At 46.1% G+C, this 16725-nt stretch overlaps 2 protein-coding genes across 2 annotated transcripts; both read left to right on the forward strand.

The window, feature by feature from the left end:
* Window positions 1-2713: 2713 nt before the first annotated feature.
* LOC107521062 (IQ domain-containing protein F5-like) lies at window positions 2714-4051 on the forward strand. Its single transcript, XM_016165452.2, has 3 exons — window positions 2714-2755; window positions 2816-3150; window positions 3602-4051. Exons 1-3 carry the CDS (start codon window positions 2714-2716, stop codon window positions 3759-3761), a joined length of 537 nt encoding a protein of 178 aa, XP_016020938.2. The 3' UTR covers window positions 3762-4051.
* An 8972-nt stretch (window positions 4052-13023) lies between these two features.
* Window positions 13024-14399, forward strand: LOC107504117 (IQ domain-containing protein F2-like). The gene is made up of 3 exons (XM_036219682.1): window positions 13024-13047; window positions 13224-13289; window positions 14016-14399. Exons 1-3 carry the CDS (start codon window positions 13024-13026, stop codon window positions 14397-14399), a joined length of 474 nt encoding a protein of 157 aa, XP_036075575.1.
* Window positions 14400-16725: the final 2326 nt, after the last annotated feature.

A 16725-nucleotide genomic window follows, 5' to 3' on the forward strand; every position in this document is an offset into this window, starting at 1 on the left:
CATCGTACACCACCAGCCCCCCGCTCACCTGCCAGCTGACCGCAAATATCTGAGTGGGCCTCGCTGGAAACAGAAGTGTCACCCAGATGAGTCCAGGCCAAACTGTTACTCCATGGAACTGTGAGTTCAATAAGTGGTTGTTCTAAACCTCTGCGCTTGGGGTGATTGGTTAAACAACGAAAGCTATCACCATCTAAAATCACCAGCTCACTTGCCTAGTCCAATGGGCAAGTCCCTGCCCTCTGCTCTCTTGTTGGTCATACGCTCTCCAGCTCAAAACAGTCTCCTTTTGGCTTCGAGGACACCATACGTTTTTCTCTTCCTTCACTGACTGCTCAATATTGTCAACGGCTTCTCTGTTGATCGGCCTCTAACCTTTGAAGAGCTCAATCTTAGAACTTCTTTTAATCCCTCTTTATGTTTACCCCCAGGTAAAATCATCCAAATACTCCTAAATACCTGCTATATCCTCAAAACTACATCTCCATCCCTGATACCTCCTCCACACTCCACACCCCAAAGTGCAACTTCCCCCTTGAGACCTTACTTTGATGTCTAATAGGTTTTTCAAACGTGGTGTGGCAGAAATGGGACTTCTCATTCCCCACACCTTATGCTACCATCTAAACCTTTCTTCTCCTTCTCCTTTGACCATTCATCCAATATGTTTGCTTCAGATTTCTCTCTGATTCCTCCCTCCCACTTATGTCAACAGCCAAAGAGAGAGCGTTTCAAGTAGGAGACAGTGGTCGCCTCTGATGCCGAGAGGGTGACAAACGAGGGGGCGAAGGGTAGAGACTTGCCCATTGGGCTAAGCAAGTTGGTGATTTTGGATGGTGTTAGTTTTAGTTGTTTAACCAACCGCCCCAACCGTAGATCCTGTCCTGCCCACACTGTCCATAGCGAATGTCGTTGGCTTCGCTTTCACAGTACAGCAGTATCTTCCCTACGCCACAGAGGGAGGGCCGAAGAAACGGGATCTCTCGCACGTTGCTGATGGGGACGTAAAATGGGACAGCTATTGTAGAATGCAGGCTGGCGGTCTCTCAAAACGTTAAGTATAGAAGTACATATGACTCAGTGATTCTACTTCTACGTATAAGCCCAGAAATTTAAAACCTATCTTCAAACTCAAATTCATATAAAGATTTCATAGTAGGAAAAATAGCCAAAAAATAAAAGTAAAAAAAAAAGAAGAAGAAGAAGAAGAAGAAGAAAAAAAAGAAAGAAAAAGAGAGAGAGAGAGAAGAAAAGAAAAAAGAAACCATCTCAACGCGTGGACGGCTAAACAGATTATGACACATCCACACCACGGACTGCTACTCAGCAACAGAAGGAATGAAGCGCTTATACGTGTGACCACTTGTACGAATCTCCCAATCCTGAGAAAGACAGACCACCGGGCTCCGAATTGTGGACAGTTTAGGGGATCGTACACCTGAGGGGATCCGAACCATCTATTTCTGAGCCATGGGCATTCGATTCTGTGTAAGAGAGAGCAAAGACACCCAAAGGTGCGGCCAAGGGAAGGCGGATTTCCACAGATAACTCGGGATGTGAGTCCTACGTCTAGGGTCTCGGGGCGAAGCAGGAGGTTGAGTGTGTGGTGGGTGCGGCACAGAGTTGCAGAGAGAACAGTTATGTACCCGTAACTGTCATCTCTAAACTCTGGTTACAGAAGGATGGCCAGTTGGATAAAATCACGAAGGATGTTGATAAAACCAAAGTCAAAAAAAATGAAGGAAAGGAGGAAGAAGAGCTTCTGAAGGTAAGTCTATGGGGGCCCTCAAAGTTGAGGGTGTCCCCCAATCTGCACCTTCTCTGATCCAAGTCTCCCGGGAGTGATGGGTTGCCTTCTCTGTGGCCCACACATGGGATGACCATGAAACTCATCCAGACCAGGATACATGTGTGAGTGAAAGGTAGTGCTATGAATTACTATGCAGGAACAACAATCACAAGCCGACAATGTCCCAGGCCACCTGGGATGGATGGTTGTCCCGGCCAGAGCTGGGATGCGTAGGAGAGACCCAGCCTCCACTCTCCTCTCCTCGCCGCTGACCGAGACATGGAAAGCGGGTTGTAGGGAGGACAAACCCTGGCCAGTGGGAATCAGACCACGCGAAGTTGGGGAGTGGGGTGCTGAGGGTTGTGTTTGGGGAAGGCCCTGACAAGGAAAGGGAAGCCCAAGCCTCGAATCGCGTGGGAGTGTTCACATGCGTGTGTGTGTATGTGTACTGACTGGAGACTAAGGTGAGAGAGACTATATATATATACAAGTGAGAAATAAATGAGAAAGGCTCCAAACTGCGAGGAGCAGAGAAACTTCCGACTTGACAGAACACAGGTGGTTGTGATTGGAGCTAGAATCAGGCATGGCAGGTGAGCAAAGGGCACCACCTCTCCAGCCTGCGGGTGGGCACCAAAGGGAAGGGATCTGCACCCCAGTAGGGGGTCAAGCCCAGATGGAACAAGATAGTTAACCTTTCACCTAGAGGTCATGGCGTTGTTCTCTTTCTAGACTGGCCAACCAGGTCCAGAGGATGCGGTGATATAGCTAGCGCAGGTGTGCCCATGTTACAGGTTCAGGGGGCAACGCGATGCGTCCGTGCGCACTCACCAGAATGGCAGAGACGAGACATCTATCTGGTGTTCTGGCTCCAGCCAGTACCCTGCCCCACGCTCCCCAACTTCCGAGAAGGGGCCCTTGCTGATGACGATCAGGACCCTGTCCTGGCGGCTCCCCGGCGCTAAGGCGAGTGGGGAACGTTCCTGAGCATCCCTTCTTTTTCCTTGGCCCCCCCTTCCCTCCCAGGTAAAGGAAGCCCCTGAGGATGAAGAGCAGACGGCCACGGCGATCCAGGCGTGGTGGCGCGGCACGCTGGTGCGCCGGGCGCTGCTGCACGTGGCGCTGCGCGCGTGCGTCATCCAGCGCTGGTGGCGGCGGAGCCTGGCGAGGCAGCGGGAGCGCGCGCGGCGCGCCGCGCTGGCGCCGAGCGCCCGGCCGGCCTGGGCCGCGGTGCGGCTGCAGGCCTGGGTGCGCGCGTGGCGCGTCCGCGGGCGCTACCGCCGCCTGCTCCACGCGGTCCGCATCATCCAGGCGTACTGGCGCTGGCACAACTGCCACGCCTGCGGCTTTGTCCAGGGCAGGTACGAACTCACGGCCAACCAGCTGGGAGTGGAACTCGAAATCATTCTGGGGTCACAGATTTGTCGGATTACGGACCGCATCCCCTTCCAAATAAAGAACTGATCGGGTCTGCTTCAAGTCTGCGTCACCAGATCTCTCAGACAAGCCCGGGAGGTCGTGGCCTCAGCAAAGGGGCAGGGGAGACGGTGGCCGAGCCTGGCGTCTCGCGGGTCAGCTCTGAAGTCGTCTGGGGTCCCGTGCGGGAGACGATTCCGAGAGCCGGGGGCTGGGTGAGCAGGGCCTGTGATTGATTAGCAATGGCTGCCGTGGGTGGGGGAGCTGGGGTCGCCAACCCCAGGGAGCCTCCTTCACGGTGGGGTCTGTGCGAATGGCACCCATTGCATTTGAGCTCCATGGAAACTTGTGTCATCTGATGCTCTTAATCCTTCCATATCTTTCCGTTAAATTTAGGAGTTTCAGAAGCCCTCCCTGTGGCCTGCAGAACCCCGCACGGTCTAGCCCTGGCCATCTCAACGGCCCCGTCCTCCCTGACTGCTGGGCTGTCCTCCGCTGTCGCCTGCGCGCTGCCATCACAGCACGCGGCACTTGCCGCCCCCTCTCCGTGGCTTGACCTCTGGTAGATGGAGCTGCCACTCCATCAGGTGGTCTCTGCTCCAAGCTTCCTCGCAGGGAGGCCGGGGGAGGCCCCATTGGGCCTGCGCATTAGAACAGCGCCGCCCCCACCCCACGCGCGTGCGTGGAGCTCCTGACTCTGCCTCCCTGTGGGAAAGTCCTCACAGCATCTGAGCTTGTTTACCTTTTCTAGATGTTGTTCCCAAAACTAGAGGGTGAGCTCCAGGAGAGCAGGGACTCGGGGTGCCGTGTGGTGTTCCCAGACCTGGAGGGGCAGGTTCTCGCTCTCACCCTTTCTTTCTTGCAATATGTCTCTACACATATGTGTGTATATATTAGATATACACATTTTTTTTCCTGTATATTATAGCACTTTTACATCCTTAAAAAAAAATCCCTTTCTGGCCTGGGGGAGACTGCAGCTCCCAGGACTAGCCAGTTCTTAAGAGAAGACGAACGACTCGGCCCCCAGCACGCCTCTCATTTGCAGACTGGCCGACCCAGAGCTGTCCCTTCTCTCTCTGGCCTGGACACCCAGGGGCCACTATTCCCCTGCCTTCCTCAGCCAGGTTCCAGGCTCCTGGGGACAGCCCTGGCCCAGCAGCTGTGCTCACCGGTCAGTGCTAACCCGACTGCCCCTCCCCGCCTTGTAGTCCCACACCCAGGAAGGCCAGAGCAGAAGCTCTTTCCTGGTCACTGTCTCCTGCCACCTGACCAGGGCCCGATGCTTCTCCTGTGACCCCGTGTGACTTCTGGTGACCTCCTCTCTAAGACCTGATAGCCTATGAGCATAAAGAACTTTGTTTTCCCGCGCCTTGCCCACTCTGTCGTGGCTGCGCCTGACTGACCATCCCATGAAAGGACACTTTAGAGATGTAGACATATATAAAACTTAAGTGAAATTCACACGACCATTTTTAGATTAACCACATAATGTTAACGATTAATATAAAGTTAGCAACTCAGTGATATTTAGTACAGACATAGCATTAGGCACCCACCATCGTCTGTATCAAATTCTAAAATATTTTTGTCATGCTGAAGGAAAACCGCCTTACCCATTAAGCATCACTCCCCAGTAGTCTCTCTCCCAGCCACTGGCGACCTCCAATCTGCATTCTGTCTTCATGGATTTAGCTGGTGTGGACATTTCACATAAATGGGCTCAAACGATATTTCGTGTCTGGTTTCCTTTACTTAACCCAGCATGTTCAGGATTCCCCCACACCGTAGCATGCATCAGGACGCGACTCCTGTTGGGAGTTGCATGATATTCCAGTGTGTGGGTAAGCCACCTCCTGTCAGCTGTGAGGATTACGAAACCAGGGCTGCTGGGGACGCCGCGTGACAACGGCTTGTGAGAATGGCGCCGACGCAGAGGGAAGTAGTGCCAAACAATCGACGGAGAGAAACCGAGTCCCAAGGATTCCTTTGAGCCCCCGGATCCAACCACGCCTGAATTTGCCACTAGCTCCGCCGAGGGAATTCTTGCCTTTCTTAGACACGTGACCCAGTTAACCCCCTTCTTCATTGAAGTCAGTTTGTTAAGATGATGGCAAAAGAGAAAGAGACCTCGACAGATTGATAAAAATCGCGATTGAGTTTTACGTGAGCTGCTTTTCCAGAAGTGGTTTTTGAAAACCTATTTTTGAATTAGAAACATGCAGATGGTGGGCACAGGGAATTCTTGACAATAAATGTGGACTCGTCTCTCAGTTAATGTACCCAGAAGTCCAGAATATTCTGGTAATGCTGCGTAGTGTGATGAAAGATTAATGAATATATCAGTCGATCGCCCAGAATCAGAGGGGCCCGAGTGTGGAGTAGGCATGGCTCGGTCCTATGAGCCAAGTGTGGGGTGATATCATTTCCCTAGTTCCATTGTCAGCAGGATGGGAAATCAGCAGCTATTCATGAAAAAACTGCATTAGGAGTGAATGGACTGGTCAGGTCCTTCGCTTGCCCACTCCTGCACTTATGCAAAGCACGTGCGTGGTAGCCCTCACTACTGGAATAACCACAGAGAGATCCTATTGTGAGTGATGGGCCTAAGAGAGAAGCATTGAGAGCAATGCTTTCCAAGCATATCGTAATCACAGGGCGGCCTCATGAGAGCAGAGTGCTGGGCCCCACCCAGTATTTCTGATTCAGTAGATCACAATCCCAAAGACAGGTATTTCGAACACGTGTCCAGTTGATACTGTGGCTGCTGTCTTAGGGAATCCTCACTGAGTTAGAAAAACCTATAATTCTCCCCACTCTAGGTAAAAACCTGTATAATTCTCCTATGAGTCTTTCTCTTTACCGTGCACACAAAATCCTTCACTTCTGACACTTCTGTAACTCCATTTTTCAACTCCTTTCCCCTATCAAGAGAATGAAGGGAGGGACTGGAAATTTCAAATTTTTAATACGGTTGGTTCTTTCCAGTGACCAGCCGTCACCTAAGATCCAGTCAAGAGCTCAGCCAGAATCACCTCATTAGAACAAAAGACACTTCTATTACCCAGGAAATTACAGGATTTCAGGATTTTAGGATCTGGGTGTCAAAGACCAAATATTAAAACAAATGATGTTCATTTAGCTTTTATCATTGAGGAAATTACAAGGGTTTTAGGAGTTCTGTGCCAGATACTAGGGACAGAGGCCAACATATATCTTTTATTACCACACAAATCTGGAATATTTTATCATAAAAAATAAGGAAGGAAATAATCAAATGTGAAGGGGACATGTCAAAAGGACGTAGGAGCCAGCATTAAGGGCTCCCAGTGGCCAAATTTGGGACCTTTTGGGCAGCAAAATTGTTTTGATAATAGCAAATTATAACATCAAATTAAATAAGAACTCATCAGCTCATACTGATGTAAATTAACAAATGAAAAATTAATAAGAAAAGAAATCACAGTAGAAAGCTAACAAATACATGTAGCAAAATGATATGAGAAAGTCACTTCTTGGAAACCATATAGCAATAAATAAGTTAGGCAAGAGCAACTAAAAAATGCTCATCTAGTGGAAGAAATAGATTGAAGGATGGGATTTTGCATAGTCCAGAGCATCTCCCTATAAAAATACTAATTACAAAAATAAAACATGTTTTCAGCGATGTGAAACAGCACATTGGCCAATTGGTTAAAGTTAACACCATTACTAATGGGATAAATAGACAGTATGTGCATCTAATAGTTGTAATTAAAAAAACACAGCACCTGTTATTTCTCTACAAAAATGTATAAGCAGGATCTTATCATAAGAAAACACCAGACAAACCCAAACTCAGAGACATTACACAAAACAATTCACCTATAAACTTAAAAAGTATCAAGATCATAAGAACAGAGAAAATATGATACTACCAAATGAACAATAATCTTCCAGTAAACAACTCCAAATAAATGAAGATCTGAGATTTAGCCAATAGAGAATTCAAAGTAGCTATTTTAGGGAAGCTCAGTGAGCTGAGAAGTACAATAAACAATTCAACACCAACAGATTGGATGACTTAGGTGAGATGAATACAGTTCTAGAAACACAAAATATCTCAAAACTGAATTTTGAAGAAATAAAAGATCTGAATAGAACTATAACTAGAAAGGAGATTGAATCAGTAATCAAATTTCTCTCAAAAGAAAAGCCAAGACCACATACCTGCACAGGTGAATTCCATCAAACATTTAAAGAAAAGTTAATACAAATTCTCTTTAAACTTCTCTAAAAAATTAAAGAGGAAGAAATGCTTCTTAACTCATTCTGAGGCTAGCAATACCCTGATGCCAAAGCCAGATAATGACGCTACAAGAAAAGAAACCTACAGATTAATATCCCTTATAAACGTTGATGCAAAAAGCCTCAACCAAATACTAGCACCTCAAATTCTATAGCACACTTAAAAATTGTACATGAACAAATGGGGTTCATTTCTGAATTGCAAGGATGTTTCCACATTCTCAAATCAGTCAATGTAATACATCATATTAACAGAATGAAAGATAAAAATCATAATATCATCTTAAAGAAATGCAGAGAGAACATTTGACAAAATTCAACATCCTTTTAGGACAAAAACTCTCAATAAGCTGAGTATAGAGGGAACATATCTCAACATAATGAAGGCCGTGTATGACAAGCTCACAGTCAACATCCTACTCAATAGTGAAAAGCTGGACCTTTTCATTTAAGATTGGGGATAAGACAAGGGTGCTCACTTTCACCACTTAATTTTAACATAATACTGAAGGTGTCATAGTCAGAGCAAAGAGGCAAAAAAAAAAAAAAAAAAAAAAAGGAAGAAAGAAAGAAACCAACGGCGTCCAAATTGGAAAGGAAGAAGTAAAATTGTCTCTGTTTCCATGGTATGCTCTTATATACAGAAAACTCTAAAGACTACACCAATTAACTCTTAGAACTAATAAACAAATTCAATAAAGTTGCAGGACACAAAATCAATGTATGAAAATAGGTCGCATTTTTGCACATTAACAACTTATTTGAAAAACAAATTAAGAAAACAATTTTATTTACAATAGCATCAAAAACAATAAAATACTTAGGAATAAATTTAACCAAGGAAGTGAAAGATCTGTGAAAACTTAAGACATGATGAAAGAAATTGAAGCAGACACAAATAAATGGAACGATATCCTGCTTATGGTTTAGAAGAGTTAATATTCTTAAAATGTCTATACTAGCCAAAATGATAGACAAATTCTATGCAATCTCTATTGTCATTCCAATGGCATTTTTCACAGAAATAGAAAAAAACTCCTAAAATTCATCTCAAACCACAAAATTCCCTAGATGGATAAAACAATCTTGAGCAAGTAGACCAAAGCTGGAGACATCACACTTCCTGATTTCAAATTATATTACAAAGATATAATAATCAAAACGGTATGGTACTGGCATAAAAATAGACACATAGGCCAATGGAACAGAATAGAAAGCCCAGAAATAAACCCTTACATATATAATCAACTAATCCATGACAAGGGAGCCAAGAATACACAATGGTGGAAAGAATAGCTCTTCAATAAATGGTGTTGGGAAAGTTGGATAACCACATGCAAAAGAATGAAATTGGACCCTTATCTTACACCATATACAAAAATCAACTCGAAAAGGACGAAAGAATCAAATGTAAGACCTGAAACAGTAAAACTCCTAGAAGAAAACAGAAGGGAATCTGCTTGACATTGGTCTTTGCAATAATTTTCCAGATATTACACCAAAAGCATAGGCAACAAAAGCAAAGTAAATAAAGAAATAAATAAAATGGGACTACATCAAACTAAAAAGCTTCTGCACAGAAAAAAAAAAAACAATCAGCAAAATGCAAAGGCTACTTGCCAAATTGGAGAAAATATTTGCATATCGCATATCTGATAAGGAGTTAATATTCAAAATACATAATCATATAACTCAATAGCCCACACACACACACACACACACACGATCCAAATAAAAAATGATCAATGACCTTAATAGACATTTTCCCAAAACATTCAAATGGCCAACGGGCAGATTAAAAAGGATACTCAACATCACTAATTAACAGGAATGCAAATCAACACCACAATAAGTTATCACCTCACATTTGTCAGATTGCTTATCATCAAAAAGATGAGTGATAACGAGTGTTTTCGAGGGTGTGTGCTGTTGACAGGAATTTAAATGGGTGTAGCCACTGTGGAAAACAGTGCAGTGCGGAGGTTCTTCGACATATTCGGAACAGAACTACCACGTAAGCCAGCAATTCCACTGCAGGGTACACATCCAGAGGAAATAAAATCACTGTCTTGAAGAGACAGCTGCTTTCCCATGTTCACTGTATCATTATTCACAATAGCCAAGGTTTGGAAACCACCTAAGCCACCATCAGCAGATGGAGGTATAAAGGAAATGTGATGTTACATAAATAAATACGTCACATGTCCCAATTACAAAACTTAACTATAAAGATACAGTAATCAAAACAATGTGCTGCTGGCATTAAGACAGACATGCTGATCAAGGAAATACAATCAAGAGTGCAGAAATAAACTCGTGTATCTATGATAATTGATTTTTTGCAAGGGAGTCAAGCCTATTCAATGGGGAAAATAATCTTTTCAACAAATAATTTTGGAATAACTGTATATCCACATGAAAAGAATTCCTTTGAACTGATAATTTACAGCACATTAAAAATCTTAAATGGATCAAAGACCTAAAGGTAAAAGTTAAAACTATGAAACTCTTCTATGAGTTTCATATTCCCTTTGAAAATCTTCATGTCCTTGGCTTAGGCAACAGTTTCTTAGCTATGAGACTTAAAACACAAGCAACCAGAAGGAGGAAACAGATGAATCAGATTTCATCAAAATTAAAAACTTCTATTATTTAAAGAATACATAAAGGAAATGAGTAGACAACCCACAGGATAGGAGGAAATATTTGCAGGTCGTGTATCTTGCATCTGGAATACAAGAATTATAGACTATCAAGGACTCTTACAACTCAGTAATAAAAAAAAAAATGATTCCATTAAAATGGAAAAAGGATCTGGATAGACTTTTCTCCAAAGATATTCAAATGACCAATAACCACAAGAAAATATGCTCTGCATCATTAGTCATCAGGGAAATAAAAATAAAAACCGCAGTGACATGCCTCTCCACACGTAGCAGGGTGACTATAATTTTAGAAAGTAAGATAATAACAAGTGTTGGCAAGGATGAGGAGAAATGGAACTCACATACACAGCTGACAGAGATGTACAATGGTACAGTCACTTTGGAAAACACTGTGTCTGTTCCTCAAATAGTTACACATTGAGATACCGCGTGACCCAGCAATTCTGCTCCTAGGTATGTACCAAGGAGAAATGAAAACAGATATCCACACAGAAACTTGTACACAAATGTTTATGGCAGCATTGTTCATAATAGCCAAAAAGTGGAAACAAGCCAAATGTCTATCAGTGGATGGATGGATGGATGGATGGATGGGTGGATGAATAGAAATGATATGTCCATTCATAGGAATATTATTTGGCCATAAACAGGTATTGAGTAGTGATCAGTATTATGACATGGTTGACCCTTGAAAGTATTATGCTAAATGAAAGAAGATAGCTGTAGACTGCCTACTACACAATTCTATTTATATGAGAAGTCCACGTAAGCAAATCATTGGAGACAGAAGTAGGTCAGTGGTTGCTACTTGGTAGTTTAGTGATAGCCAGAGTGCATAGGATTTCTTTTTGAGGTGATGAAAATGTTCTAAAATTGACTGTGGTCATGGTTGCACAGATCTGTGAATGTACGGAAATCCATTGAATTGTAGACTTTTAAATAGATGAATTGTATGCTAAGAAAATATCTCAACAAAGCTCTTAATGTTAAAAAGTGAAAAAACAACCCACGGATAGAAAAAAAAAGATTTGCAAATCATATACCTAACGATGGATAGTAGCCAAAATGTATAAAGAACACTTACTTATACTCACTAGTTTTAAATATCCAATTAATAAATGGGCAAAGGATTTGAATGAACATTCGGTGTAAGATGTATGCCAATAAACACGTGAAAAGTTGTCCATCATCATTAACATTCACAGTAATGCAAATGGAAACCTCCATGAGATACCACTTCACGCCCACTCGAACGGCTACTGTGTTTTCAAAGAAAAGAGAAGAAGCGTTGCTGAGTATGTGGGGAAATGGTGCAACTGCTGAGAAAGTCGGGGGGCTCCTCAAAAAGTTAAAGACAGAGTTATCCCGCTCCTAGATGTGTACCCAAGAAAATTGAAAACGTGTCCTGACAAAAACATGTATCAATATTCATAGCGGTAATGTCTGTTAGCTGACGAACAGATTGTCAGACGTAGCGCATACATGCAACGAAATATCGTTCGGCCACAGAAAGGTATGGAGTGCTGTGACATGAACATGAATGAGCCTTGAAGACTTTGGGCTAAACAGAAGAAGCCAGTCACAATAGCCCCTTTCGTGTGCTTCCAATCATACGAAATGTCCATAATGGGCAGATCTATGAGGATGTAGATGAGCAGTTGCTGGAGGCTGAGGGAGAGCGAATGGAGATTGGCCGCCCCTGGATATGGGGTGTATTTTGGGGGCGACGAAACTGTTCTGGAATCAGAGAGTGGCGATGGCCGCACAGCTCTGTGAATAGTCTACCCATTACCGAATCGCACCGTCTTCAAGGCTAAGTATGAAATGCGAATTGTCACTCCAGAAAAAACTCTTTACAGGTAAACATTTTTAAACTTACAGAAAGACATGAAGGAATTCTTCGGCGAATGGAGGGCTAGTCCCTGTTCTCAGAAGGACTCGATCTCATGACGATCGCCTTCCCCCGTGAGATCAAAGTCCTATCACAACCAACGCCGACCCCGTGACGTGCTTGAGGGGAATGTGTATATTTGATAATAGTTTTGAATAGTTTGTCACGTTAGAAATATCCAAATGTGTACATTTTAAACAGTTGGATATGAATCCGTCTGTGGTGCCTCATTTATGGTGGAATAACCTTTCAACTTACTAATTTTTTACATATTTTCTTCAGTTAGTTTTGGTCATTTACATTTTGATGGAAAAGCATTTCCTCTGAGCTGTGACATTTGTTACCATGATAGTCTCCTATATGTATTTCAATCTCCCTGTGATTATGTTCCCTTTCTCATTCCCTTTTTGTTCTCTCAGCCCCCCAAGTTCATGGACCATTTACCTTTAATCTTGGTCTTTTCAACTTTATTTTCCACCTCCCATTTTTCTTTTTTCTTTAATTAACTGAAGATTTTGATCTTTATTTTACTGTTCTCTAGATTCATTTGATCTCTCTCTTTCTAGCTGCCTGTGCTGTGGTGAGCTGCTGAATCCCGAATCAGGGGAAGAGAGGGGGTGCCAAGCTTGAGAAGACACTCGATTGTGGTGAGGGGGTTCATTAAGGGTCCCCACTGCTCTCCTGTGCGACTGGAGATGGGAGCTGGCCTCACTGGAGCGGAGCCCTGGGATGGAATCTCATTCAAGTGCCCGGTGTTTGCACTGAGCTCTGGGACATCTCTGACAGGTGGGAAGTAGACAGGTAGCACCAGCTCCCAGGGGTCTGGTTTCTGAGGCTGATTCAGGTGTATGGCGGATATTCCAATCCCTGTGTCATAATGCAATTGTGAACTCACAGCTCTTCCCCTCATATTACTCATGCGAGATCTTGGGAATTAGAGAGATCAAGGCTGATGGACCATCTAGAGACAAGCCATGACCACGCGGCTTCGATGCTGTGTAAGAGACATGGCCGCATCCAGTAGGCAGGCTGGGTGGGGCGGGGGAAACACTCTGGGCTTCATAAATCTTAGGAAAAGACGAGAAGATGAGGCAGGCAGTATCTTCATGTAGAGCCTTAAGAGAAACAGCAGTCTTAACTCAGACATTCATTTCCTGTTTAATTCTGATGACAGAAACAACGCAAACTTGTGGACAAGAAGAAGATTTGTGAATCAGAGAAGAGGCAAGTGGGTGCCAAGGTGAGTAAAGTCTCCATGTCGTCCAAGAGGTATCCAGAACACTCATATCCGTGCCCCTGTGGGTCCCAGTCTAACACGATCAGGGTACGCTCAGCGCCGGCTCCGGTTCCCTCCACTCCGTCCTCGGCGTGGACTCTCGGGGTCTGGGCCTGACTGTGACGTGAAGAGCGAAGGGAGAGAATGAGAGCCATCTGGGAACGCCTGGGGCTGGGAGGCGAGGTGGCGAGGGCTCCGGCTCAGAGAACGGGCTGCTGGAAGTCCGGCGAGCCTGGCGGCAGGCGGCGTGATGAGTGAGGGCGCCGAAACCCCGTCGCGGCGTCTAAACGCGTCGCCACAGTGGAGACACCAGCCAGCACCGCCCGGCCGAGGATTAGCAGAGGCCGCAGGGCAAACGCATCGCGAGGCTGATCCTCCCAGACCCCGCGAACGCTGCAGAGGCGGAGTGTGACTGACGAAGGCCCCGCGTCCCCTACGCGGGTGGTTTCCCCGTGACCCACTGTGTGAGGCGGTCAAGGGGACGATGCGGTGACTAGAGGACAAAGGGACGAGCCCATGGGGGACGGGGGGGCTCACCACCTAGGACCTCGGCTCTTAGCCAGGGTCCTGCTCACTCTTCCGAGTCCCTGAAGAGGGGCTGATTCCTACGAGAATCGAGGGTCCCTCCAGGAGGACCCCGGAGGTAGTTGGCAGGATGTTCCCTAAGCGGTCTTCTTTCTCTCTATTTAGAAAGAGGAAAAAAAAAGAATAAAGGCCGCCACGGAGATCCAGGCGTGGTGGCGGGGGACCCTGGTGCGCCGGGCGCTGCTGCACGCGGCCCTCAGGGCCTGGGTCATTCAGAGCTGGTGGAGGCTGATGCTGATGCGGATGCTGGACAAGAGGCGGAAAGTAGCCCTGGTTTGCTACGCGGACACAGAGAGGGCCGTGGTCAAGCTGCAGTCGTTGGTCCGCATGTGGCGCGTCCACTGGCGGTACTGCCAGGTGCTCGAAGCCATCTACGTCATCCGGGGCCACTGGCAACAGCACAACTGCCAGACCTGCGCGGTCCTGCGGAGCCACTGCGTCGTCACGGCCACCCACCTGCAGTTCCACATCGAAGTCATCGACCGCTAAGCGCTGCGGCCAGGAGCGGCGCCGTCCCGCCCCCGGTCGAGGTCTCGCCTGGCCCGGAGTCTCTCGCGGTTCCCGCAGCTAACGGAAAGTTTAGGACGTGGGCCCCGATGCCTCCCCTTCCCCCTGGGAAAGCCCTCCAGCGAGGGCGCCTCCTTTCCCCTGGACTCTGCTCTGGATTGACAGTGACCGTATTCTACCTAGCGACCGTATTCTACCTGCTCAGTTGTCAAAACAGAAACCCAGGGCCTTGTCTACACTGAGCCAAGAGTCTCGGCTCTTTCTTCCCGCCCAGGGCTCTGGGCGACAGGTGGGCTGCGTCTCCCTGAGGACTGGGATCCTCTGTACAGGAGAAGGGACTTGGAGGCTCTTCTCTGGCAGCCTGGGGTCGGGGACCAGCTAGGATCGGGGACACTCAGACAAGGGATCTTTGACAGGCACCGGGAGAAAATGCCGACACCGGCTGACTCCTCTGGGAGCCGAGCAGCGCAACCTCGGGTGAAAGATAAAACGCACCGGGCAGGCTGACGACCTTGCAATGACCCTGGGGGGACACCTCGCAGTGACTGAGCGGGGAGACCCGTGGCTGGTGGCCACGGCAGAGTGGACCGCCTGCGGCAGTGACTCTGGTACCCAGATGAGCCCACGCATCTCACGTCCCTCACACACTGGTAGCCACGGGTGCGATCTGCCCACAGCGGCAGCCACAGGGGAGTCCGGGCTCATCCGCCCACCTCGCACCCCACATTTGCTGGCAGCAGTCCCGATCTGTCCTCAGCACGGTAACTATAGAACCCAGGTGGGTCAAGCTGCCGGAGTCCTCACCTGCTGGCAGAAGCCCATCTGATCTGCCCACAGCAGCAGTATCAGAGCCTGGGGAGGCCGACCCATCACCTGCCCCAAAGTAGATGGGGGAAGAGAGGGGACCCTCCTGCACCTCAGCTTCTACAGGCCTAGTGTCTGCTGGCCTTCCACCCAGTGGCAGAGGATAATCCAGCCTCAGGGGCTCCTGGCTGTCCATCCAGCCACAGAAGAAGATCCAGAACAGGATCCTCCTGCCCTCCAGTAGCAGCAAACTGTAGTCCTGGAAGGACCTTCTGTTCTCCAGTGGCATTGACAGAGGTAGAGTGTGAACCCACTGCCATCGCGTGGCTAGAGAACAGGCCAGGGTACCACTCTCCATCCCAGAGGCTCAACAGCCTTAACCCTCTTCCTAACGACAGGAGGGAATCCAGGGAAATGCCTTCCACCTGGCAGCTGGTATCGGAAGGGATCCTGTGGAAGCACAAGTAGAATCAACAAAGTAGATCTGAATTGCTTTGAAAGAGGTCGGAAAAGTAAAACCTCAGTGGAAACAGCCGACAAATGTAGGCCAGAATCCATACACTGAACCTAAATAGGATGCCGACTTCTAAAACAGAAGGTTTAAATCATATTAACAGTCTCCTAGCATAATATGCAAGATGTCCAGCATAGCGCAGAAAATCACTCGTCATACCAAGGCAATCACCTGATGCTAAAATAAATCGGATATTAAAACTATCTGAAAAAATTGTTAATGTGGCCATCATAAACTTGCTTCAACAAGTAATTACAAGTTCTCGCAAAACAAATGAAAAAAGAATCTATAATACCACCATCCGGTACTACGTTGAACAGAAGGGGTCAGAGTGTGTGACCTCGTCTTGTTCCTGAACTTAGAGGAAATGACTTTGACCTGTCACTGTTGAGTAGGATGTTAGCTGTGGGCTTGTCATACATGGCCTTTATTATGGTGAGGTACATTTCTTCTCTACCTAACATTATCAAATGTTTTTTCCATGAAAGGAAGTTGGGTATTATCGAATGTTTTTCTGCATCTATTGAAAGGGTCGTATGATTTTTATTCTTCATTCTGTTAATATGGTGTATTTGTTAATTGATTTGTGTATGTGAACCTTCCTTGCATCCCAGGGATAAATCCCTTTCTGTCATGGTGTAGAAACCTTTCAATATGCTGTTGAATTTGGTTTGCTAATATTTCGTTGAGGATTTTTGCATCTGTGTTCATATGGGATGTTGGCCTGTAATTTTTTTCTCTCATGGTGTTCTTGTCTGGCTTTGGTATCAGGATAATGCTGGCCTCATAAAATTAGTTGGTAAATGTTCCCTCTCTTCAATTATTTTGAAACATTTAAGAATTGGCCTTAAATATTTAATAGCATTCACCTGTGAAGCATGTGGTCTTGGCTTTTCTTTATTGGGAATCTTTTTGCTATTACTTCAATCTGCTTACTTATTATTGGTCTGTTCAGACTTTCTAGTTTCTCATGATACAATCTCAAGGTTG

Source organism: Rousettus aegyptiacus, unplaced genomic scaffold (genome assembly GCF_014176215.1).
Source record: "Rousettus aegyptiacus isolate mRouAeg1 unplaced genomic scaffold, mRouAeg1.p scaffold_m13_p_4, whole genome shotgun sequence".
In the NCBI taxonomy this organism is placed as follows: domain Eukaryota; kingdom Metazoa; phylum Chordata; class Mammalia; order Chiroptera; family Pteropodidae; genus Rousettus; species Rousettus aegyptiacus.